This window comes from Antechinus flavipes, chromosome 3, assembly GCF_016432865.1.
Source record: "Antechinus flavipes isolate AdamAnt ecotype Samford, QLD, Australia chromosome 3, AdamAnt_v2, whole genome shotgun sequence".
Classification (NCBI taxonomy): Eukaryota; Metazoa; Chordata; class Mammalia; order Dasyuromorphia; family Dasyuridae; genus Antechinus; species Antechinus flavipes.
The window spans coordinates 84,011,968-84,037,050 of NC_067400.1; the positions used below are offsets into that span (position 1 = coordinate 84,011,968).

Genomic DNA, 25,083 nt, shown 5'->3' on the forward strand with positions numbered 1-25,083 from the left:
GGAGTGAGAAATCAAGGGTGACATCTAAGTTGTGAGTCTAGGTAAGTAGGAGAATGGTGATGTCTTTGACAATAACAGGAAAGTTAGGAAGAACAGATTTGGGGAGAAAGAAAATGAATTCAGTTTGGGATATATTAAGTCAAATATCCAATTTGAAATGTCCAATAGACTATTGAAAGTACACAACAAGTTCAGGAGAGAAGGTAAGGCCAGATAAACAGATCTGAAAATCTTCTACCTGGAGATAGTATCTGAATCCATAGGAGTGATTATTATCAAGGGGAAATAATAGAGTAGGGCCATATCCAAAAGGTATGGGTGTGACTCAGATGTTTGTTGTATCATGTCCAACTCTTCATGATCCCATTTGGCATTTTCTTGGCAGAGATACTGTTGTGGTTTGCCAGTTCTTCCTTTAGATCATTTTACAGGGGAACAGAGACAAACAGAATTAAGTGACTTGATCAGTGTTTCACAACTAACAAGTGTCTGAGGGCAGACTTGAACTCATGAAGATAAGTCTCTGATTCCAAGCCCAGTGCTCTATTTATTGCACACATAACTGCCCATGATCTGCATGAAGATCCAGCAAAAGAGATTGAGAAGTAATTTGATAGGAGATGAACCAGAAGGGATCAGAGTCACAAAAACCTAGAGAGGAGAATATCAAGGAAATACCTTTTCATCTTTAGCAATTCTTATTTCCTGAAGATATTCCTGAAAAACTCCTGAAGAGTTCTCCCTGAAGAACCACCCTGAAGCTTTTACTCTAGATCTTCTAACATGCTATGGGTTATCAGTGTAATATTTAAATTATCCATCAGCTTCCAACTGCCCTTTCATTAAATGACAAATTCCTTTTCTGAATATCTTTCTTGATTGCAAAGCATCATTGATAATGTGCTGCGTTTGTCCTTTGCTTTTGATGGAGCTACACTGCCTTCTTAGAGACAAATGAACTATTCTGCTGGTAAATCCTGTGGACTTCTTGTTTTTCTGTTAAGCAGCTTCTGAATTTCCCCATAATTTTTTCAGCAAACCTATCTTAATAATTGTGAGTATTGGCCCCCATAAGTAAATGTTGCGCTGTATACCAAATGTCTGAAATGCCTTTTCTGTGGCAAAGCTCCTAATGCTTATTTTACTCCAGCTGAGATTTACAAGACTTATTCAAAAGCAAACTGCAATCTTCCAGGTTATATAGCAAGTAGAGCTCATCCCCCAGAAATTCAGGGATGCTTCCATTGTCCATCTCTATAAAGAAAAAGGAAACAAATTGTCCTGTGATAATGGGGGGTGGGGTGGGGCAGAATCCTCTCTCAGTCATTACTGGCAAGATTCTTGCCAGAGTTCTCCTTAACAGGCTGATCTTTCACCTGAAAGATGGATCTAATAGAGTCCGTGTGGTTTCAGAAGGAAATGAGGAATAATGGATATTGGGTTCGCTGCCTGACAACTCCAGGAGAAATGCTAGGAGAAGAGTAAAGGTCTGTATTCTGTCTTCGTTGATCTGACCAGGGCCTTTGATATTCTCATTGTGAGGGGTTGTGGAAAATCCTGGCAAAATGTGGTTGTCCAGAAAGTTCATCAATATTATATGTCATTTTCATGACAGCATTCTTGCATAGGGTCTGAGTAATGGGCAACGTTCTTGAGCTTTCCCCGTCACAGAGGAGTGAAACAGGGCTGTGTTTCCCATGCTTTTTAACATGATGTTTTCAGTGATGCTGTCAGAGACCTTCAATAATGATGAAAAGACATCAAGGTCAGCTATCACACCGATGATACTAATATCACTAGTATCACACTGAGGTCCTTTCTCAAGCTGAACTGCCAAGCAATCAACCCCAATGGACTGGCCATGTTTTCTGAATGCCAAATGTATGTTTGTCTAAGAGACAATGGAGAATTCACATGAAGCGTTCACATAGGATACTATCAAGATATCTCTGAAAAACTTTGGAATCAATTGTGAGACATGGGAGACACTGGCATAGGATTGCCCAGCATGGTGTGCCCACATCAAAGAAGGCACTGTGCTCTACAAGCACAGCAGAATAGCAGTAGCTCAAAAGAAATATGAGATGCATCCAGTTAGAGACATTTACCCTCCAAATGTTCACATGGAGGATTTGTGTCTGACCTAGAGTGGTAGAGTGTCCCAGACTTGTATTGATTTGATCATCTATAGTGGGACATACCTTTATCTTGACCCCAATATAGAGATTCATTTTAGTCTTCTTTGAAGATGGACTGAGTGTCTATTATGTGCCAGTACTTCACTAAGTGCTAAGGATATAAAAAGAAATAAAAAGAAAGGATATAAAAAGGAAAACACAATCCTGTCCTGAAAGAGCTCACAGTCTAATGGTAAGAAACGAAGGGAGGACACTAGATTGAAGAGAGGCTGGCAAAGACTCCCCAATTGTAGAAAATGAGATTTTTAGTTAGGAATTGAAGGAAACCAGGGAAGCCAGTAGGCAAAAATGAAGAAGGAGTGTTCAGTGAAAATGTCCAGAATCTGGAGAAGGGAGTATGGTCATTGGGAGGAAGATGTAAAATGATTGGAAAAGTAGGAGGCTGGATTTTGAAGGACGTTGAAAGGCAAACAGGATTTTATATTTGATCTTGTAGATCATAGGAAATCGCTGGAGTTTTTTGAATATAGAACGTTACCCAAAGAAGCCCAAGGGACTGGAAGGAAAACACTGCACAAATAGTTGAATATGCTACCACCTACTGGACAATGACTTGTACACGAGTATGAGTGGATCCACTGAATCGTCTTTCTCAAGAAATGTGTTATGTCCAATTTACCAAAAGGAAGAAAACAAGAAGTTATTGCTATGCTTTGTACTGAGTAGACATTTAAAGAATGAATGAATGAGGAACATGGGCTGAGATGATGGAGTAGTGGGAAATGACTCAGTTGAGTTACCCGTGATCACACAGTATTGTGAAGGAGGAACATGAAGCCAGGGCTTCTGACTCCCTTGCCAGTTCTGAAGTGGACGATCCCATCACACTTGGCCAAATTCTTCGAACTTTTGAAGAAGGAAATATTGAAGAATTTGAACTATTGAAGAATGAAGCACTAGAGGGTGCTGTGGTCAGAGACAGTGACCAAGATAAGTACCTCGAGAAAACATTTACCCAGCTGTCCTCAATACCAGAAAAAAAGAAAAAAAAAAAAAACACTAGAAGTATGAGCCCACAACTCTTAGGGTCTTTCATCTTCTGGAAGCTGGAATAGCCTGTTATCTTCTCCTTTAAAATTGTCCTATCACATCATCTTTACCTGAATTTGAGTTTCCACTCTCAAGAAAATATAACTCATTTCCACTACAATGTACATTATTACTAACAACTTAGAATTCTCTGTCCCAGGAGGATTTGTATTCTAATAATAGTCCAGGTCTTGGACTAAAAGAATGTCTTTCTTATGGGGGAATTCCATCAAAAGACAACTGGAAGTTAGTAAAGGTGAGAAAAATCACATGATTTACTGAAACATGTATTGTCCATTTGCCTTTCCCTACTTTTCCTTTAAAGCTATTCTGTCACACCACCTTTACCTGAATTTGAGTTTCCACACTCAAGAAAATATATCAAACTCATTTCTACTACAATGTACATTATTACTAACAACTTAGAATTCTCTATCCCAGGAGGATTTGTATTCTAATAATAGTCCAGGTCTTGGACTAAAAGAATGTCTTTCTTATGGGGGAATTCCATCAAAAGACAACTGGAAGTTAGTAAAGGTGGAGAAAAATCACATGATTTACTGAAACATGTATTGTCCATTTGCCTTTCCCTAACTTTTCCTTTAAAGCTATTCTATCACACCATCTTTACCTGGATTTAGTATCCACACTCAAGAAAATATCAAACTCATTTCTACTACAATGTACATTATAACTAATAACTTAGTATTTTCTGTCCTGGGAGGATTTGTGTTCTTATAATAGTCCAGATCTTGGGCTAAAAGAATGTCTTTCTAATGGGGGAATTCCCTCAAGACAATTGGAAGTTAGTAAAGGTGAGAAAAATCACATGATTTACTGGAATGTGGATTGTCAACTTTGCCTTTCTCTAACTTGTAACCACTTCCTTTCTTTAGGATTCAATTTTCTCATTTTTAAGATGAAGTTAAGAGCCCCACCCTTCCTTCCTTCCACCTATCTTTAAGTTTCAGAGATTCAAGCATCTACTCTTGAAAAAGCTGCTCCTATAATATTGATTATCTTAATGGTTTTCTGTGCTATTTCTTTCTCACTGTCATGTGCTAAAGCTGATGATTTAGAAGCAAACAAACAGAACAATTGACCACCTGTGTATGCAGCCCAGCATTGTGACCTCTCAATAATGACTGACAGTATCCCACCCTTCCTCTAAAAACCTCTTTATGAAAAAACAGTTGTCCCAGCAATGGAGGAGGTTTGGGGGAGGGGAGGAGAGAGACTATTTTGTTTCTATAGTAACAGTAGGCACCAATGAGGAGACCTATTATAGAGAAGACCTGTTTCCAAGGTTCTTTAACTCCCCTCAGAGTCTAGCCTTGGAAATGGAAATTTGTTAGAAGTTATTGACTCATCTTCGGCTCCTTTTAAATTCTGAGAAATTAGGCTGTTGATTTGAAGGGTGTGTAGGATAAGGGCCAAGCCCTGATCTACCCCCAATTTTTTATTACTGGTGAGGGGAGAAGTTTTTTGTTTTTCTAAAGCACTTCTCTTCACCCTTGCTCCCCAGTTTCCCTTAAGCTTCATAGTTCCATTTCTGACAGTTAAAATGGCTAGAATTATTTCTCGGCTCTTGACTTCAGGGATCCCTAGTAAGAGCTCTTCTGGTGCTTGTAGGGGGAATGGTTTCCGCCAACAATCGGGCTTATTTTACACAGCTGAGATAACCAGTTTTGTTCATCCAAAGATGGCAGCTTTTGTGGATCATTTTATGAGGCCTTGAAACTGAAGGGAAAGTGGGGGTGTGGGTAGGGTGGGGTAGGGACAGAATTGATATGCTAATAACTAGTTACCTATTCTCCATAGCCTCTGAAGACTCCACAGTAGCACTTTCAGATGTAACTTTTCAGTGGAGGTAAACAGAGAGAAAATCCCCTGAAAGAAATCCAGAAAAAAGGTAAGAGTCTGGGGAAGGCATCTTTAAAGCATATCAGCTTTCTATTCTTAACACCCCTTTGGGTCAGTATCCTTTCCCTTCTCTAAAGAGTACCCTGATGGTATCGCCCACTAAAATGGAGAAGGCACCAAGACTCAAGACATAAACATAACTCATACTTCATACAGCACTTAAATATTTACATATGCTTACCACAAATCTGTGAGGAGGCAGTAGAAAGAGCACTAGAGATTCTGGAAACAGATGACGTGATCCTGTCTCTGACATAACCTGTGTGATCTTGGACAAGTCGTTTAAAATCCATGAGCCTAAATTGGAAAAAATGAAAAGGCTGGACTAGCTGCCCTCAGGAGGGGTGGGTTTGGGGTGGGGGTCTTTCCTAGCTCTAGATCTGTGGTTCTAAGTCAATAAAACAAGTACAGTTTGTAGAGGAAATTGAGACCCAGAGATTAAGTTACAGAGAAGACCTATTTCCTAGGTCGTTTAATTCTCTTCACGATTTAGACTTGGAAATGGAAGTTTGATAGAAAGCAACAACTCTCATCTTTGACTTCCTTTTAAATTCTAAGAGACTAGGTGTTGATTTGATCTTTTGAAAGGGTGTCTCGAATAAGGGCCTAGTCCTGAACTACTCCCAGAGAGCATCACTGCGAAGACAGTTCATTTTAACTCTACCAAGTTTCTGAGTTCAGTGCTATGATTGATTGTGACCTCAGGCAAAAGAAGAATTGTCTAGATTGGCTTCTTAAACTTTTCCCACTTGCAATCCTTTTTGTGAAAAGAACTTTTGTGTAACTCTGGGTTTCTAAAATTATGGGGATTTAGATTAGTAGGGTCTCTTTTTCATACAACCAAAACTAGCAGGAAATTATGGAGTAGACTGGACTGAAGAGAGAAATTCCTTTGTAGATCTTCTACCCACTGTTCTGGAACTATTATAATATATGCATATAGTATTATTATTCTAGAGTTCATATTCCCCTGTTCTTTCCTCAAAGCCTAAGGCAATTGTTGAACCAGACTGTTTGGACTCTCCTTAAGGTGCTGCCTTCCATGAACAACTCTCACTCCCCTCCCTTGCTATTGCTGCTTCCTTTTTCCTCTTCTCTCTCCTATTTCATTTACCTCAAGGCTGAGTTCTCTTAAATCTACTCAGATAACATTTGGTTCTTCTGATAAACTCATCACGGGTTAACAGGAGGATGGATTCTTCTACTCAGGGTTCTCTCTCCATTTCCTAAAGATACATAAAAATCATAACCCCTGTCATTTCCTTCTAAGAACATCATCATTATTTTGAGCTTTCCATAATACGATATATTGTTTTGATGTTTACGAAGATTATTTAAAATAATAAAAAGGTACAAATTAGCAAAAAATTCGGTAAGTTTAGAAAATGTAAAAAATATTTTTCAAAAATATTATAAATTATGTTTTATATTATTACAATTAGAATAAAGATAATATTGTGATAAATATTTTAAGAACATTATTATTATAAGATATTAAAAGAAAAGGCTCTTGACTCTTAAAAGACTGCTATTCTAATACATGATCTTTCCATTTTCTTTCCTATGATTCCCCAAAAGTGAACCCTCTACTCTAGTTACCCCAGTCCCTATATTTCTTTGGCAATAAGATTCTCATTCTTACCTCGATACTTTTGTTACTACTGCCTGGAACATCCTAAGTTCCAGCTATAAAATTCTATCTTTAGGAAAGGAAGCCTTTCTCAACCCCTTTTAATTCTAGCGTCTTCCCTCTATTAATTATTTCTTGATTTATCTTGCACGTAGCTTGTTTTGTACATATTTGTTTCCATGTAGTCTTCCCCATTAGATTGTAAGCTCCTTGAAGGCAAGGATTGGGTCTTTTTGTTTCTTTTTGTATCCTCAGTGTAACATAGTGCCTGGTTTATCGTAAGCACATAATGTTTTTGAATGATTGACTGAAATGATTGAAATAACAAATGGGTAAACTATCCCTCACCTCAAGACAAAACTAATATAAACTGAACAAATATCCCTCTCATTCTAGGAAAGAAAATCAAGTCTGTCTGTCTTTCTCTCTCTCTTACAATTGTATCAGAGTATAGAGCATAGCTGTACTCAGCCTTTTTGTAATTAAGGGACTCCTTGGTACCCATCTGTTGAAATATGAAAGCCTAGGTGCAATCCCATCTCTTCCATAAACCCTCCCTGATAGCTTTTAGAGTACTGGCTAATTTTTATTACTGACTTAGACATTCAATTATATATGTTGTCTGATGGCTTTATATATTAATTTCTAAGTTTTCTAATGATAAAGAATACTACTTTTCATTGTATCTTTGAATTCTCAATATGTAGAACAGTGCCTTACTAGGGTAAACTTGTTGACTTGATTTGGACTTTCTCTCCCCAAATAATTTAGCAGCTTCTGGGAGACAAAAGAACCTTATCAATTATTTCTCTCACCCCATCCCCACCCCATGACTTCTGCCATGCTTCCTTCTTCCTCATAATGCTTTTCTGATTTCATTCCCACACCGTGTCTTTCCGGTAACTAAGCACAATGATAAATGTAGAATAAGCCCTCAGTGGATACTTGTTGAATGATTAAAATGTATTCACTATGAGAACCTTGACACTCTTGGGAACAAATAATTGGGTTTACATAAGAATTCAGAATTTACCAGGTCACTGGGAGAAAAAAAAAATCCATAAATGTGATCCTGTTTCAATTTTATGAAATGCACTTAGCCTCATTTTGGAAATCATTCTTTATATCTGGCAATTTGTGTAAAGAATCCTCATAGTACCATATTTTGTTACATCATTCATTTTCAGGAATTCCACAAGGAAGCTGAGGAACCAAAATTCATAGGTACCAATTTCTACTGGGGTGGACAAGGTCAGAGACACTTGTGAGGTACTTCTTGGAATCATAGTAGCACACTACTTAAGTAGGGTATTAAGTTTTACAAAGCACTTTACACCTATCTCATATGCAACTCTCTAAGATAGATATTCTTATTGGCCCTGTTGTACAGATGAGGAAACTAAGGCCAAGGGAGATTGTGCAATCATATGGAGATAAAGTGTCTAAGGGGGATTCAAACCCATGTCTCCCTAACGTTAAGGCCTTGATTCTAGCTATTCTTCCAAAATGTTATAGTTGGAAGAACTTAAGGAAGTCATTTAGCCCAATCCTCTCATTTTACTGATACTGAGAAGGATAAAGTGATTTTCCTTACATCACACTAGTTAAGTAACAGACTCATTTGGGAACTAGCTCAAGTTTACCTGATTTGTAAAAAAAGAACTTGGAAGAGAACCAACAATCCCTTTGAGTTCCAGGGGGGTGGGAGAAAGTTGTAGGGGAAAGGCAGAGGGACACTGCAGACAGTGCATCCCAAGGAATTCAGGTGGCAATATCAGGCATTTTCTCTGTGATTCAGGCAAGTTAACCACAGAAGGGAGCAGAGAGCAGAGTATTCATCCCTGCTTGGAAATTGTAGGAATAAATAACCTCAGATCTCTTTTCTCTTCCAGGTTCAGTTTTGGGATCTGTCTAAATTCTCCCCAACTCTGGGTTTCCCTAAGTGTTGTAGAATTGTCTTCAGCTCTTCTCCCACACAAACTCTCTCTTCTCTTTCTTCATTGCAGTCTTGCTGTCTTCATAGCCTTGGAACTAACTCCTACAGCTTCAAATTCTCTGCCATGTCTGACTCCTCTTTGATATACTGCAGCTGCTGGGACACTCGGAACTTGGGGCCCAAGAAACTCCTCAGGGCTTCCTTACTCTCTCCCTCAGGAAGGCAACCCAAGTAAGGAGGGGGAAGGGCAAGAGGCTCCTCTCAAGATGGTGGTTATTGATGGTGTTATTGTGTCCTGGACAAGAATATGTTAAGTAAAATAGTAAACATGTCAGTAAAAAAACTCAAGAAACATTCTAGCTTGGCAGATACCCCTTGCAAAGCAAACTGGACTTGTGTCCTGCATTCCCAGCGATTCTTGAGCATATTTTGGTCTTGTCGGCCATATTCCCTTGTTAGAGTCCTCATCAGTAGCATCTTAAAATGTCAAAGTGAGTGTCTGGCCAAGTCATCTTGGCAGTGCCCTAAGGTGAAGTAACTAAGCACTGATGGAAGGTCTCTTATCTGGGCGTTCCCTATGCCGATGAAATCACTGATCCAGTTAAGTGTGGAAGATATGTTGTTGAGTTAGTCATGTTTGACTCTTTGTGATCCCATGGACCAATTGTTCATGGGTTTCCTTGCGAGGTTGGAGTAGTTTGTCATTTCCTTCTCCAGAAGCCCAATGGATCCTTTTGTCAGGCAATTAGAGGTTAAGTTTGGCTTGTCCAGGATCATACAGCCAGGAAGTGTCTGAGGCTGAATTTGAATTTATCTTCTTGACTCTGGGCCCGGTTCGCTATCAGCTGGCTTATAAAGATTAGTAAATGAGAGATGGAACATATTAAGGGGAAGAACAAAAAAGGAGAGGGAGCAGAAAAGGGGGAAGGGGAAGAGAAAGAAAAAAGAGAAGGAGGAAGGGAAAAGGAAAGGAGAAGAAAGAAGAGTCGAAAGAAAAAAGTGGAAGAAGGAAGAGGAGGACATGGAGGAGGAAGGAGGATGGGAGGAAGAGGAAAAATTCTAAAGAAGGGCCTCAATCTCATAGGATTTAGAGCCTAAAGGGATCTTAGTGACCATCTAGTGACCATCCCCCTCATTTTATGGAGAAGGAAATTAAAGAAATTTTTACTCCACCAAGATTCTATAGATTCCAAACAGATTCAGATTCACGCTTTGTGACTCCAAATCGATTGAGCTTTCTAATAACTCTGCTAATAGCTTTTCTAATATACTACTTAACTTATCCAGTTAAGGGGAAGTTTCTTTAATGTTTTTATGAATGATAGACTCATTTTGAGGAACAGAATGGACATTAGTCCTTCTAAAAATACCTTCTAGTCTCCCTTGTCTATAGGGAAGAGTTCAATTAGGTGGGTATTGGTGGTGTCTCCAGCACCAGGATTCCCTGAAATGGTATGATGAGCTTGACATTTAGTGCTAATATGTGTCTGTGTTTAAACCAATTTTTCTCTTTTTAAAAATATGTTTTGAACTACCAGATTAAGTCCTATATCAACTGCCTTGAAGGAGCGAAATTACTTCCTACCACCACAAATTAAACCCCTCAGTGGCCCAAGGTAAATATTCCTACCTGCTTGGAATGGTACCAGTTGAGATTGATTTAAAAAAATAGTTACTGCCCATGGCTTCTTCAGTCCTGTTTGATTACTGCCTGTTGTTGTTCAGAACTTCCAACTCTTTGTAATCCCATTTGGGGTTTTTTGGCAAAGATTCTAGAGTGATTTCCCATTTCCTTCTTCAGTTAATTTTACAAATTAGGAAACTGAGGCAAATTAATGTTAAGTAAGTTGCCTAGGATCACATAGCTAGTAAGTATCTGAGGCCAGAATTGAACATGAGAAGATGAGTCTTCTTGACCCAGACTTGGCATTCTTTCTATTATATCACCTCACTGCCCCCTTTATTAATCACTGTTTTTTGTGTTGTGTTATGATCTCTGAAAGATGTCTTTAGTTTTTCTGCCAAGTTCAAAATGTGATGACAAAATATAATATTTGTTAAATTATTTTCATTTAGAAGAAATCACAAATCTCTCAGATCTAATATTTCTAGCTAAATTTAATTCTTCATTTTCCTTTTTTTGGCTTATTTTTCTGTTATATTTATCCAGTTCTAAAATAAGAACAAAAAAGTCTCCTACAATTGTTATTTGCTCTTTTTTACAAAGCTTTTCCTCATTAATTTAAAGACTATGCCACTTGATGCATTGGAGTTGAAAAATACTATTGTTTAGTTATCTATTTTGTATTTAAGTATATGTAACTTCCATGTTTAGCTCTTCTGACATGAAATTTTTAAAATTCTTTCCGATCCACCACCTACCTGCTTCCTATTTACCTTCCCAATATCAAGTTCCTTCAATTTATTTAAAATATTCTTACCCACTATCTCTTTTTTCATCTTTATCTATCTCAACTTTCCTTCATATTGTCCTTTACTTTTTTCCTAATATCATCCTTTGAATAGAATTCATTTGTAGCACCCTTTTCCAAGACATCATATTATATAGACTACCTTTGGCACCTAAACTAAACATTTATCCAATTCTGAATCCACTATATTTCCATCTAGTACCATATTTCTTCATGTTGTCCACAATAATATCATGAAATATTTCATCAAATACTTTGTTAAAATGTAGGTAAATTAAATATATGTGTATATATTATTCACCTAAACTACCAGTCAGAACAATAAAAAAATAATAAAAATAACTTATTATTGACAGTCATCCTGTTTCTTCATGACCATCCCTTCATTTTCTAAGTGTTCATTAAATCTTTAGTACATGTTCTAGATTCCATTTTCTTCCTTGTTTTGAAAGATCAAGATCACACATTATCTTCAACTAAATAGCATCTCTACCATCTTCCATGATCTTTCAAAGATTACAATTATATCCATGGGTTCCTCAATACCTAAAGCTGTTCTTCAGAGCTTGGTGGTAACTTGAACTCAATGAGAGCAGTTAAGCATTTTGTTCCTTTTTCCACTTACATTGGACATCAGCTACGTCCTCAAGAACCACTTGTTGGGAAAAAAAATCGAATGAAGGTGGCCTAGCTGTATCAGATCTAAAACAGTATTATAAAGCAGCAGTCATTAAAACCATTTGGTACTGGCTAAGAAACAGAGAAGTTGATCAGTGGAATAGGTTAGGTTCACAGGCCAAAATAGTTAATAACTATAACAATCTAGTGTTTCACAAACCCAAAGACCCCGGCTTTTGGGATAAGAATTCACTATTTGACAAAAACTGCTGGGAAAATTGGAAACTGATATGGCGGAAACTAGGCATTGACCCATACTTAACATCATACACCAAGATAAGATTAAAATGGGTTCATGATCTAGGCATAAAGAATGATATTATAAATAAATTAAAAGAATATAAGATAGTTTATCTCTCAAACCTGTAGAGGAGGAAGGAATTTATGACCAAAGAAGAATTAGAGATCATTATTGATCACAAAGTAGATAATTTTGATTGTTAAATTAAAAAGGTTTTGTACAAACAAAACTACTGCAGACAAGATTAGAAGGAAAGCAATAAACTGGGAAATTATTTTTACATTCAAAGGTTCTGATAAAGGCCTTATTTCCAAAATATATAGAAAATTGACTCAAATTTATAAGAAATCAAGCCATTCTCCAATTGAAAAATGGTCAAAGGATATGAACAACAATTTTCAGGTGAAGAAATTGAAATTATTTGTAGTTATATGAAAAGGTGTTTTAAATCACTATTGATCAGAGAAATGCAAATTAAGACAACTCTGAGATACCACTACATACCTCTCAGATTGGCTGACAGGAAAAAATAATGATGAATGTTGGAAGGGATGTGGGAAAATACTGATACATTGTTGGTGAAACTGTGAACAAATCCAACCATTCTGGAGAGTACTTTGGAATTACACTTTAAAAGTTATCAAACTGTGCATACTCTTTCACCCAGCAGTGTTACTACTGGGCTTCTATCCCAAAGAGATACTAAAGGAGGGAGAGGGATCTGTAATGTGCAAGAATGTTTGTGGCAGCCCTGTTTGAGTGGATGCCCATCAGCTGGAGAATGGCTGAATAAATTATGGTATTTGAATGTTATGGAATATTATTGTTCTGTAAGAAATGCCCAGCAGGATGATTTCAGAGCGATTCGGAGAGACCTACATGAACTGATGCTGAGTGAAATGAGCAGAACCAAGAGATCATTGTACATGGCAACAAGAAGACTATATGTTGATCAATTCTGGTGGATGTGGTTCTCTTCAACAATGAGAGAATCCAAATCAGTTCCAATTGTTCAGTAATGAAAAGAGCCATCTACACCCAGGAAGAGGACTGTGGGAACTGAGTGTAGACCATAACATAGCATTTTCCCTTTCTATTGTTGTTTGCTTGCAGTTTTGTTTTCCTTCTCAAGTCCTTTTTTTCTAGATCCAATTTTTCTTGTGCAGCAAGATAACTATGGATATGTATACATATATTGGATTTGACATATATTTTTAACATGTATTGGAATACCTGCCATCTAGGGGAAAGGGTGGGGAGAAGGAGAGGAAAATTTGGAACAGAAGGTTTGGGAAGGATCAGTGTTGAAAAATTACCCATGCAATAAAAATAAAATAGCTATAATATAATAATATAATAAAAAGATATAACAATAATAATAATAATAAAGAACCACTTGTTCTATCCTCTCTAGTCTATAAGGCTAAGTGCTATAATAGATAGGCAGCCTTCAAGTTGAGAGCACACCCCTACCGGTTATGTGACCCTGATCATTTAGCATCTCAATGTTCAAGGCAGTTTTCTAAAACCATAATGATTACCTGTACTGATAAAAGAATTTTCCTCATCTGGAAATTCTTTATACCAAGATCATTGTGAGTAGGGACTATTTCATTTTTTGTACTTATATATGCTCGATAATTTTTCAGTTGTAACCCCATTTGGGGTTCTTGGCAAAGATACTGGAGTGATTTGCCATTTCCTTCTCCATCTCATTTTACAGATGAGGAAACTGAGGCAAATAGAATGATGTGTTTTGTCCAGGGGTCACAAAGCTAGTAAGAATCTAAGGCCAAGTTTGAACTCAGAAAGGTGAATCTTCCTGACTACAGGCCCAGCATTCTATCCACTGGGCCACCTTGCTTCCCCATGCTTGTAGATATTTCAAATTTGTTGATTGAATATAACCTATCCAGTCCCTATCCCTTTCCAGGACAAATGTCCTCCTCTTTTCAGAGAAATCAAACACAAAATTTACTATCATTATTCTATTTACCACATTACTCCTATATTTTCTTCAGTCTTTTCTCCAATTTTGGGTAAAAAGGACACTTTTTGTTCTCAGCTAACCTCACTAGCCTAGCTCATTTTGATCTTTCAGAGCTCTTGATGCGATTATTACTTTGCCATGTTTTGCTTTTGTTTTCATCCTCCATTACTTTCTACCACTTGAATTAGTGTTTTGCAAATCTAAGTTATTATTGGGCTCCTTGAGCATCTAATCTATTTAGATAGTTTCTCCTTTTCTTAAACAGATTTTTTTCTTTTTGGTTATTGAGAATTTTGTTATTAAGAACTTTCCCTGCATTTTCTGCTCCACCCCAGCACAAATAGGAAGAATAGACAGACCTTGCTGAGAGGACAGTTTAGTCTTGATGTCAGGAAAAGCTTTCTTTCAGTTAAAGTTGACTGAAAATGGATGGGATATTTTGGGAAACGAGGGGAGGGCAGTATTTCATCATTGCTAGAGATATGCAAGAAAAAGTTAAATAATGTCTTCTTGGTTAGAGGTAATTTTTGTTAAGATAAGTGTTGGATTTGGGGCAGCTAGGTAATGCCATCATGCACAGAGCACTGGACCTCAAGTCAGGAAATCACTTCCCAGAGTTCAAATCCCATCTCAGACATTTACTAGCTGTGTGACTCTTGGGCAAGTCTCATAACTTTTTTGCCTCAGTTTCCTCATCTGTAAATTGAGCTGGAGAAGGAAAAGGCAAAGCACTCTAGTTAATTTTTACCAAGAAAACTTCAAAATGGGGTCCCAAAAAGTCAGACATGACAGACCAAAATGAGTTGGACTAGATGGCACCTTTGTTCCTTCCAATTCTTTTAAGAATCTTTTTCTAGTTTTAAAAATGGGAGGTTTTTGGAAAGGGATATTTTTCAAAATTTTAAAAATATATTGTTATTTAAAAGAGAAGCAACTTTTTATTTTAAATGTGGTCTTTTTCCATTAGAATTTCAGCTCCTTGAGGACAGGTACTTTTTTCTCATATTCCCAGTGCATAACTTAGCACATAGTAAGTACTTAATAAATGCTTGCCAACTTCTCAACCAAAATTGACTTAAATGAAATGTTTTTTTCCCCCACATTATTATCAAATAAATAAAAATGTGCACAGCTAAAGTACAATTGAGATAATTTTGCAACTGGTAGAACATTGAAGTGTTTTGTTTTTTAATTGTTTCTTTTGAATTTGTCAATGAATGTTTCTTTGTATACATACATATTGAAATGTTACCTACCACTTCAAAGATCTTCAAAATAGAAATCACTCCAATCAATCTAACTGTAGAAATGCACCTTTTATTTCAAATTACCTGCTATGTCCTTTGCCTCAATACCCTTAAAATGGATTTTGCATATTATTTTCCAAATAAAGAGATAATAGACCTATAGGCAGGATGTCTCTATTCTTCTACCATCATACTGAGGTTGTCAGAGAGGCAGGCTTTTCAAGCAAGAGATCCTGTAGATCAGCAGAGAGCATATCCCCTACCTAACACCCTAAATCTGAAAGAGTAAGAATTCCACATCCTCTTTATCCCCTAACCCCAAATGTGGGAAGAAAAGGTTCTAGGAGGTAGAAAGCATTATTCTTTTATCCTCATGCAGGCCCTTTCAAACAAATTTCCAGTGATAAAAAGCTGCCTCCAATTTCTTCAGTGCAAACAAAGGTCACAAGAGTTATTGCAGTAGTAGAAGTGTGATAGTAGTAGAACTAGAGTAGTAATATATAGTAGTAGTATAGTAATATATAATAGTAGTATCAGTAGTACTAGTGTAGTAGTATAGTAGTAATAGTGTAGTAGTATAACATAATAGTAGAAGTAGAAGAAAATAATAATAAAGAATCTAAATTCTTATTGAATCACACTACCATCATGATAGATTTTAATACCTAACCTGGTACTCTGAGAAATCTGCAGGGGTTGACTTTTCTTAGGGATTTTATGACTTGGAACAGAAAACAACAGGAGTCTCCAGAATTTTGTGTTTGTCTATAGTTCGCTGACAGTTGTTATTTTTCCTTACAGAAAACAGGTACAATCCAAAGAGCATGCACCACAAAAAGAAAAGAAAACCCATGAAGTGAGTAAAATGAGTCACCATTTTTATAGGATTTTGATTCAAACCTTAGATATCAATTAGTCCAACCACCTGATTTTACAGATGAGGAAAATCGAGTCAGGTATATAGTAAGTGATTTGCTTGATATAGGTAGTGAGTAGCAGAAATAGATTTTGAACTGAGATCTTCTTGACTCCAAATCATCTATTCTTTACTACCATGTTGCTTTTTGAAGATCAATGCTTTCTCTAAATTAGGTGTGTGTGTGTGGGGGGGGGGGGGGGAATGTGATTACAACTAGGTCTCCTCTGAAGGGGGGAATCTGAAGATGAGACTAAGCATCTATGATTTTACTTTTAATTACATTTTAATTAATAGTATTTATTTTCTCTTGTTTTCACCTCCCCAGGTCCCAATGTCAGGAGGGAGGGAGGGGGAAGAAAGAAAAATAAAACCCTTGCATCACAAATGTAGAAGCAAGCAAAACAAATTTCCACATTGGCCCTGTCTAAAAATATATATGTCTTCCCAACTTAGGGGATAAAAACTCACTATTTAACAAAAACTGCTGGGAAAATTGGAGGCTAGTATGGCAGAAAGTAGGCACTGACCCACATCTAACACCATATGCCAAGATAAAGTCGAAAAGGATTCAGGATTTAGACATAAAGAGTGAGATTATAAGCAAATTAGAAAAACAAAGGATAGTGTACCTCTCAGATCTGTGGAGAAGGAAGGAATTTGTGGCCAAAGAAGAACTGGAGTTCATTATTGATCACAAAATAGATAATTTTGATTAAGTTACAAAGTTTTTGTACCAACAAAACTACTGCAGACAAGATTAGAAAGGAAGCAATAAACTGGGAAAACATTTTTACATTCAAAGGTTCTAATAAAGGTCTCATTTCTAAAATAGAGAGAATTGACTCATCTTTATAAGAACTCAAGCCATTTTCCAATTGATAAAAGGTCAAAGGATATGAACAGACAATTTTCAAATGAAGAAATTAAAACTATTTCTAATCATATGAAAAGATGCCCTAAATTATTATTGAGCAGAGAAATGCAAATTAAGACAACTCTGAGGTACCACTATACACCTCTCAGATTGGCTAAGATGACAGGAAAAAATAATGATGAATGTTGGAGGGGATGTGGGAAAACTGGGACACTGATGCATTGTTGGTGGAATTGTGAATACATCCAGCCATTATGGAGAGCAATTTGGAACTATGTCCAAAGGGCTATCAAATTATACATACCCTTTGATCTAGTAGTGTCTCTACTGGGCCTGTATCTCAAAGAGATCATAAAGGAGGGAAAGGGACCCACACAAAATATACAAAAAATGTTTGTGGCAGCCCTTTTTGTAGTAGCAAGAAACTGGAAACTGAGTGGATGCCCATCAGTTGGAGAATGACTGAATAAATTGTGGTATATGAATGTTATGGAATATTATTCTGTAAGAAACAACCAGCAGGATGATTTCAGAAAGGCCTGGAGAGACTTACATGAACTGATGCTGAGTGAAATGAGCAGAATCAGGAGATCATTGTGCATGGCAACAAGAAGATTATATGATGATCAATTCTGATGGATGTGGCTCTCTTCAACAATGAGATGATTCAGGTCAGGTCCAATGATCTTGTGATGAAGAGAGCCATCTATATCCAGAGAAAGTCTGTAGGAACTGAGTGTGGTTCACAACATAGCATTTTCACTCTTTTTGTTGTTGTGTGATTACATTTTATTTTCTTATTTTTTTCTTTTTGATTTGATTTTTCTTGTGCAGCAAGATAATTGTATAAATATGTATGCATATAATGAATTTAACATACATTACTTCCCATCTAGGAGAAAGAGTGGGGAAAGGGAGAGGGGAATTGGAACGACAAGGTTATAAGGGTTAATATTGAAAAATTATCCATGCATATGTTTTGAAAATAAAAAGTTTTGAAAAAAAGATGTCTTGTTCTACATTTTGAGTCCATCATCTCTCTATTATGAGATGAGTAATATCTTTTCATCACTGGTTCTGGGCCTTGCCAAAGTAGAAGGCAGTAGGCTACAATCATGGTTTAGGAGAGTTCCTGATTCTTTAAAAGTTACTTTGTTTTTAAATGAATTTGTTATTATGTAATGTGTTTGCCTGATTCTGCTCACTTTATTCTGCATTAGTTCATACAATTTTTCCTGAGTTTCTCTGAAACTTTTTTTTATGTCACTTCTTTTGACACTATAGTATTCCATTACAGACAAATTCCATAATTTGTACTTTTTGTCTGTACTTTTCTATCTTGGGCACTAATTTTTATTTTTATTTTTTATTTTTAAAATAATAATAGCTTTTTATTTTTCAAAATACATGCCAAAATAGTTTTCAACATTCAGCCTTGCCAAACCTTGTGTTTCATATTTTTCTCCTTACCTCCCCAATTCCTCCCTCCCCTAGACAACAAGTAATCCAATATATGTTACACTGAGACACTGATTTTTAAAAGGTAAATCATTTCACATAAAAGATTTTTAAAAACTCTTTTAGATTCTTATTGAAGAAGGAACTTTTCTTGCTTTTCTTAAAGGAGGTAGACAGAGATTGAAAGGGAAAATGTTTGAAGGAGGACTTGCAAAAATTGTAGCATTCTGAGCCCTTACCTGGTCTTGTCATTTCACAATCCAGGACACAAAAAAGATCTCTCCTGGATTTACCTACTCTCGAAGTGATGAAGAAATTTCAGTTATATTGGGCGATGAGTTGTTTGAAAGGCCAAAAAAGCCTAAAGAAGATCGTATGCTCAGACTTTTACTGCCCAGGTAATGCCTTTGACAACTTTCTAAGGAGGGAGGGAAGGTCAGCAAAAGACATTTGAAGCTGGTTTTACCACACTCTCCCCATGAAATAAACTCTATAATCTAGCTTTATTGCTGTTTTATGATAAAGAGAATCCTGTCTTGGGGTTCTAACAAGCATATAGGAGTTAACCAGTTGTCCAGAAGTGAATTAGTCCATATGCTGATTATTCATTTTCCGAAGTATCTCTCACATATTTTCTTACTATGTGTATCATAAAATTTTCTTCTCTTTGGCACTGGTCCTGGAGAGTAAAGGCTCATTCAGGTCATAGAAGTCATGTGATTTGAGGAAGAGGATGATAATAGAAAAAAGGGACAATTTAGAGCCCAATTACTATATCCCTGGAATTTCAAGGGAAGCTCCAGATTCATACGCTATAGAATGACCTCTAGAATGGCAACTTCTGCTACAAACATATATATCTACTTATGTTTATATAAACTATATGTGCTAGTAAGACTAATGAATTTTACAACAACCTGAATTTAGTTGGTAAGAATTGATAGAGAAGAATTCAATATCTGGGAGCAAAACTTGAGTTAATATTTCAATTATGATACGTAAAGATACGATAGGTCAACTTATGTTCTAGGATTTTCAAATCTGTGTGTAGCAAAACAGAAAAAATATAGATCTAAGGAAAACAAAAATAAACATTTGTAATAAATAAATAAATCAGCTGTACTATAGTGGATAAAGTTCTGGGCTTGGAATTGAGAAAACTTCCATCCAAATCCAGCTTCAGACATACTATGTGATTTGAGCAAGTCATTTTAACTTCTAATTGTACCAGTTTCCCCATCTGTAAAATGGGGAATAATGGGTTTTTTGTGAACATCAAACATGATTATATTTGGGTTTTTTAAATTATTTTTTAATTATTTTTTTTAATAAAAAAATTTTAATAACTTTTTATTGATAGAACCCATGCCAGGGTAATTTTTTTACAGCATTATCCTTTGCATTCACTTCTGTTCTGATTTTTCCCCTCCCTCTCTCCACCCCCTCCCCTAGATGGCAAGCAGTCCTTTACATATTGAATAGGTTACAGTATATCCTAGATACAATATATGTGTGCAGAACTGAACAGTTTTCTTGTTGCACAGGGAGAATTGAATTCAGAAGGTAGAAATAACCCGGGAAGAGAAACAAAAATGCAAGCAGTTTATATTCATTTCCCAGTGTTCTTTCTTTGGGTGTAGCTGCTTCTGTCCATCTTTGATCTGAATTAACTCTCTTTACATGATTATATTTGTAAAAGAGCTCAAGTCAATACCTGGCACATTAACCCCTTTCCTAAAAAGAATTAGTGTAAAGCAAGGGATAGCTGTGGAATGGCATCAAGCAGGAAACTGGGAGTATAACAACAGTATGGGTTTCTAGGTGTTTTGCAGTTAATATTGTACTTTTCTCAGAAATAGCCCTAAAAAGTATAGGGAGTAAGAACTCCTAATTTCTTTTTCTAGAGTATGTTTCTGAAAGTTTTAGGTGATTTGCCCATTTAAGAACTGGAGCTTGAGTAGATATCTTTTCAATCAATCAATAAGCCTTTATTAATTATCTCCTTCGTCTCTTTACTTCATGGTTATCTGCTGAGGATATCTTGATGTTACACCAGTCTGGGGTACATATACGTTTAGTATTGATATTACTTCATTGTCTATGGTACCTTTTGGCTGATACTTTTCAAAATGTTCCTCCTCACCAATGCTTTGCTTCTGACTACCCCCTACCTCAATTTGCCCTCTCTTCTATTAGCACCCCCATGCTTTTCTTATCTATTTCCCCTTCTGCTTCTATATAACCTCTCACTTTTCTTTTCCCTTTCTACTCTTACTTTTTTATGTAGTAAGATAAAATTTTATACCCTGCTAAGTGAAGTGTGTGTGTGTTATTCCCTCTTGATGAGATTAGGCTTCAAACAATGCTCATCCCCTTCCTTTTTCTTTAATAGGTCTTATGTGCCTCTTCATGTGATCTAATTTGCTCCATTTTACCACCCCTTTCCTCTGCTCCCTGTACAATCCTTTTTCCACCTCTAGATGTATTTTTATATCATTACATCAAAATCAACTTATACCTACACCCTATGTCTATTATCTATCTAACGGCACTAATAAAGATACAGTTCTCATGAGTTACAAACATCTTCTCATGTAGGGATAGTTAAACCTTTAAGTAACTTTTTTTTCCTTTACTGTTTACCTTTTTATGCTTTTTTTGAGTCTTGCACTTGAAGATTGAATTTTCTGTTTAGTTCTGATCTTTTCAGTAGAAATGCTTGAAAATCCCCTATTTCGTTGAATATTCTTCTTTTCCCCTGAAAGATTATGTTCAATTTTTCTGAGTAGTTGATTCTTGGCTATAGTCTCAGCTCCTTTGTCTTATGGAATATCATGTTCCAGGCCCTTCAGTCCTTTAATACAGAAGCTTCTAAATCCTGGGTAATCTAAATCCTGTGGTTCCTTAATACTTGAATTGTTGCTGGCAACTTAAAGTATTTTTTTTTAATCTTATAATTCTAGACTTTAACTAAAATATTTCTTGTAGTTCCTTGTGGTGGGATTTCTTTTAGGCGGTGATTGGTGGATTATTTCAGTGACTATTTTGCTCTTTGGTTCTAGGATATCAAGGCAGTTTTCTTTGATGATTTCTTGAAAGGTGCTGTCTAGGCTCTTTTTTTGATTGTCTTTCATGTCCAAAAATTCTTAAATGAACTCTTCTGAATCTATTTTCCAAGTCAGTTGTTTTTCCAATGAGGTAGTTTACATTTTCCTCTATTTTTTTCATTCTTTTTAGTTTGTTTGACTCTTAACATCTCACGGAGTCATTACCTTTCATTTGCCCAATTCTAGTTTTTAATGTGTGATGTTTTTCAATTAGCTTTTGTACCCCCTTTCTACTTGGCTACTTCTACTTTCAAAAGTGTTGTTTTCATCAATGGATATTTTTTGCATTTGGCCAATTGTGTTTTTTAAAGAATTGCTTTTTTCAATCAATTTTTGTCTATCCTTTTCCAAACTGTTGACTCTCTCACATACTTCTCATTTCTTTTCCCAATTTTTCTTCTTCCTCTCATTTGACTTTTAAAATCCTTCTTGAGCTTTTTCAAGAAGGCTCTTTGGAATTGAGACCAATATATATCCTCTTTTGATGTTTCACATATAGGCATTTTGTCCTTTTCTAAATTGGTTTTTTGATGTTCCCTATCACCATAGTAGCTTTTTATGGTCACGGTTCTTTTTTTGTTTCTTGCTCTTTCTCCCCCCCCGCCCCCCTCCCTATTTCATGGCTTTTTAAAATCAACTCCTTTAGCTTGGAGCATTGGAGTCATTGTCCCAAGCTGCTTTATTTGGCTTTAAGGCATTTTTGAATTTTGGCTTTGAACACTAAAGTCTCTGGTATTTGATGACTTGTTCATAGCACCAGGGTAGCCCAACCTAATCCCACTTCTTGTGGTCTGGTTTCTGGGACTGGCAATTTGCCTTCTGGACTGGAATTGGAGGTTCCATCACTGGTGTGCGGTACTACTGTCCTATTGAATCAGGACTGAGAGGTTTTAGCAGCTGATCTGTTGTGTGGCTGAGACCCTTCTGCAGACTTGCCCAGACAACTATCTATCCTAAGCCATCTCCCCTTTCACCCAAGTGAAACTGACCTTTCCTGAAGTCTTTTCAAGATATCTTAAGCTTTTAAATTGTTCATTGAATCTCTTTATAGGTTCTGTCACTCCAAAATCTATTCAGAGATTTTATTTCACATTGTTTCTGAGAGAAACTGGGGAGAACTCAAGCAACTTCCTGACTCCTCTCCACCATCCTCCACCTCCATAACCAAGGATTCTAAGAACTTGAAATGAGAAAGAAAAGTTCATAGTAATGGAAGATGGCCCTTGCAGAGTCTGGGAGATATTGGAGACACTGAATAAAAAGGTGATTTGTCTCTGTGGAGGAGAAAAGGAAGAGACTAGAGGCAGAGGGACCAATTAAGAAACTATATTATATAGGATAGGTGAAAGGTGTTAAAGCCCTGATCTATAGGTCTCAGCTTTGTGGCTAAGAAAAAAGGAACACTTGTGAAGATAGGAAAGACAAGATTTGGCAATAGATTAGACATAAGTGAGACTGAGGAATGAAAGATAAAGCCAAAGTGGAGGATGATTGCCTAATAATAAAAAGAAAACTGAAAAGAGGGTTGAGTAGGCTGGAAGACAATGAGTTCTATTTGGAACATGTTAATTTCGAAATGCCTGTGGGGCATCCAGTTTAAAATGTTTACTAGGCAGTTGGTTGTTTAGAACTTAATCATAACACAGAGATTGATTAGACAAAGCTTTTAGAATTACCTTCATTTAGATGAAAATTAAGCCTAGAAGAAGCCTAGAATTGTAAAGAGAAAAGATGAGAGGACTCAAATGGGTGATCCTTGAGGTACATCAACATTTAATGGATACAAACAACATGGGTGATGATCCAGTAAAGGAGGCTGGAAAGAGTGGTCACACAGGTAAGAGGAGAACCAAAAGAGTGGAAAAAACAAGAAGTTTCAATAGATGAGGATTGAAAAGAGGCCATTAGATCTGATAAAGTATCATTAATAACTTTGAAGAGGTAAGGTCAAAACCTGCTGATTTTAGAAGAGAATGAGAGAAATGTAAGTAGAAACAAGTCTTGATAACTTTTTCAAAGAGTTTTATTGAGAAAAGGAGAAATATAAGGTGGTAACTTGTGGAGATAGTATCAAGTATAGTCTTTTTTAAAATTAGAAGAAACTTAGAGATAGCTACAATGGGACCAACGTGGAAAAGACACGAGAGGGATGGAATCATGGGTACTTGTAGAGGGTCTGACTTTGGTAAAGAGAAGAGCCTACTCTTCAGAAGTTTTACTCTTCAGGAGTTTGTTACTCTTTAGGAACAAATGAAAAAGCATTTGCTAGGTACAATGTCCCAAGCACTATTGCTGAATGCTTGGGGATACAAATACAAAAGCAAAAATGGTCTCTGCCCTCAAGAAGCTTAAAGTCTCATGATGACTGACAATATATAAATATGAGAAAGGTACACTTTGATGTAGGAAATGTATAAGAATGATGTTTGGAACCACAGGTCGGTATATTGACATTATCTAGGTACAATGGAAGAACTGATTTGATTATGATTTATGGCTCCAGAACTGGAGGAGAAGTGGGTAAGACTACAAGTGCTGAAATAAAGCACTTGGTGAGAGTGGAAGAAGATGGCCTTCAAATGGAGAGTAATAAGCACAGTAGTAAGGGTTTTCCTGAACTAATGGTTTGAGAGAGGCAGTCATCTCACCAATCTGGATTTCAGAACTCCAGGGCAGAAGTTCCTCTAGGGCAGCAAAGTAGGTGAAAGTAGTATTCTGAGTATCCTAGAAGTGACATAAGCATCCTGGCCAGGGCTTTCCTGAAATAGTAGTTATGGACGAAGTGGCCAACAACCAAGTCTCAGAAGCAAGGCCTTTGGCAAGGTCATGGAAGAGATAGCTGAAGAGAAGGTAGAACAGAAGAGACTGGAATAAAGGAGAAGACAGGGATGATGTCAAGGAATCATGAGATGAGAAGATAGAAGGTTCCCTGTGAGTGGTCCCAGTTTTCTTAAGAAAGTAGGGCACAAAGTCTTCGGTTGAGAGGGTGGAAAAAAGCTATTAAAAGTTTGAAGAGTACATCACCAACAAAACCCAACAGCAAGAGATACAAAGAGAAATTCCATTCAGAATAACTATTGATACCATAAAATATTTGGGAATCTATCTACCAAAGGAAAGTCAGGAATTATATGAGCAAAATTATAAAAAAGTCTCCACACAAATAAAGTCAGACTTAAATAATTGGGAAAATATTAAGTGCTCTTGGATCGGCTGAGCGAACATAATAAAGATGACAATACTCTCTAAACTAACCTATTTATTTAGTGCTATACCAATCAGACTTCCAAGAAAATATTTTAATGATCTAGAAAAAATAACAAAATTCATATGGAACAATAAAAAGTCGAGAATCTCAAGGGAATTAATGAAAAAAAAATCAAATGAAGGTGGCCTAGCTGTACCTGATCTAAAATTATAT

General features: G+C 36.5%; 1 protein-coding gene across 7 annotated transcripts in view; it reads left to right on the forward strand.

Annotated features, from left to right (window-relative positions):
- Positions 1-1,376: 1,376 nt before the first annotated feature.
- FLACC1 (flagellum associated containing coiled-coil domains 1) overlaps positions 1,377-25,083 on the forward strand; it is a 58,249-nt gene continuing 34,542 nt past the window's right edge. Inside the window, exons 1-7 of one of the 7 annotated variants that reach the window (XM_051983787.1) lie at positions 4,540-4,695; positions 5,049-5,139; positions 7,968-8,049; positions 8,787-8,947; positions 10,255-10,332; positions 16,106-16,160; positions 18,820-18,953. In XM_051983787.1, coding sequence (XP_051839747.1) covers positions 8,841-8,947; positions 10,255-10,332; positions 16,106-16,160; positions 18,820-18,953 — 374 coding nt within the window. In that variant the 5' untranslated portion in view covers positions 4,540-4,695; positions 5,049-5,139; positions 7,968-8,049; positions 8,787-8,840. The other 6 variants (XM_051983784.1, XM_051983785.1, XM_051983782.1 and 3 more) reach the window with 6 other exon arrangements.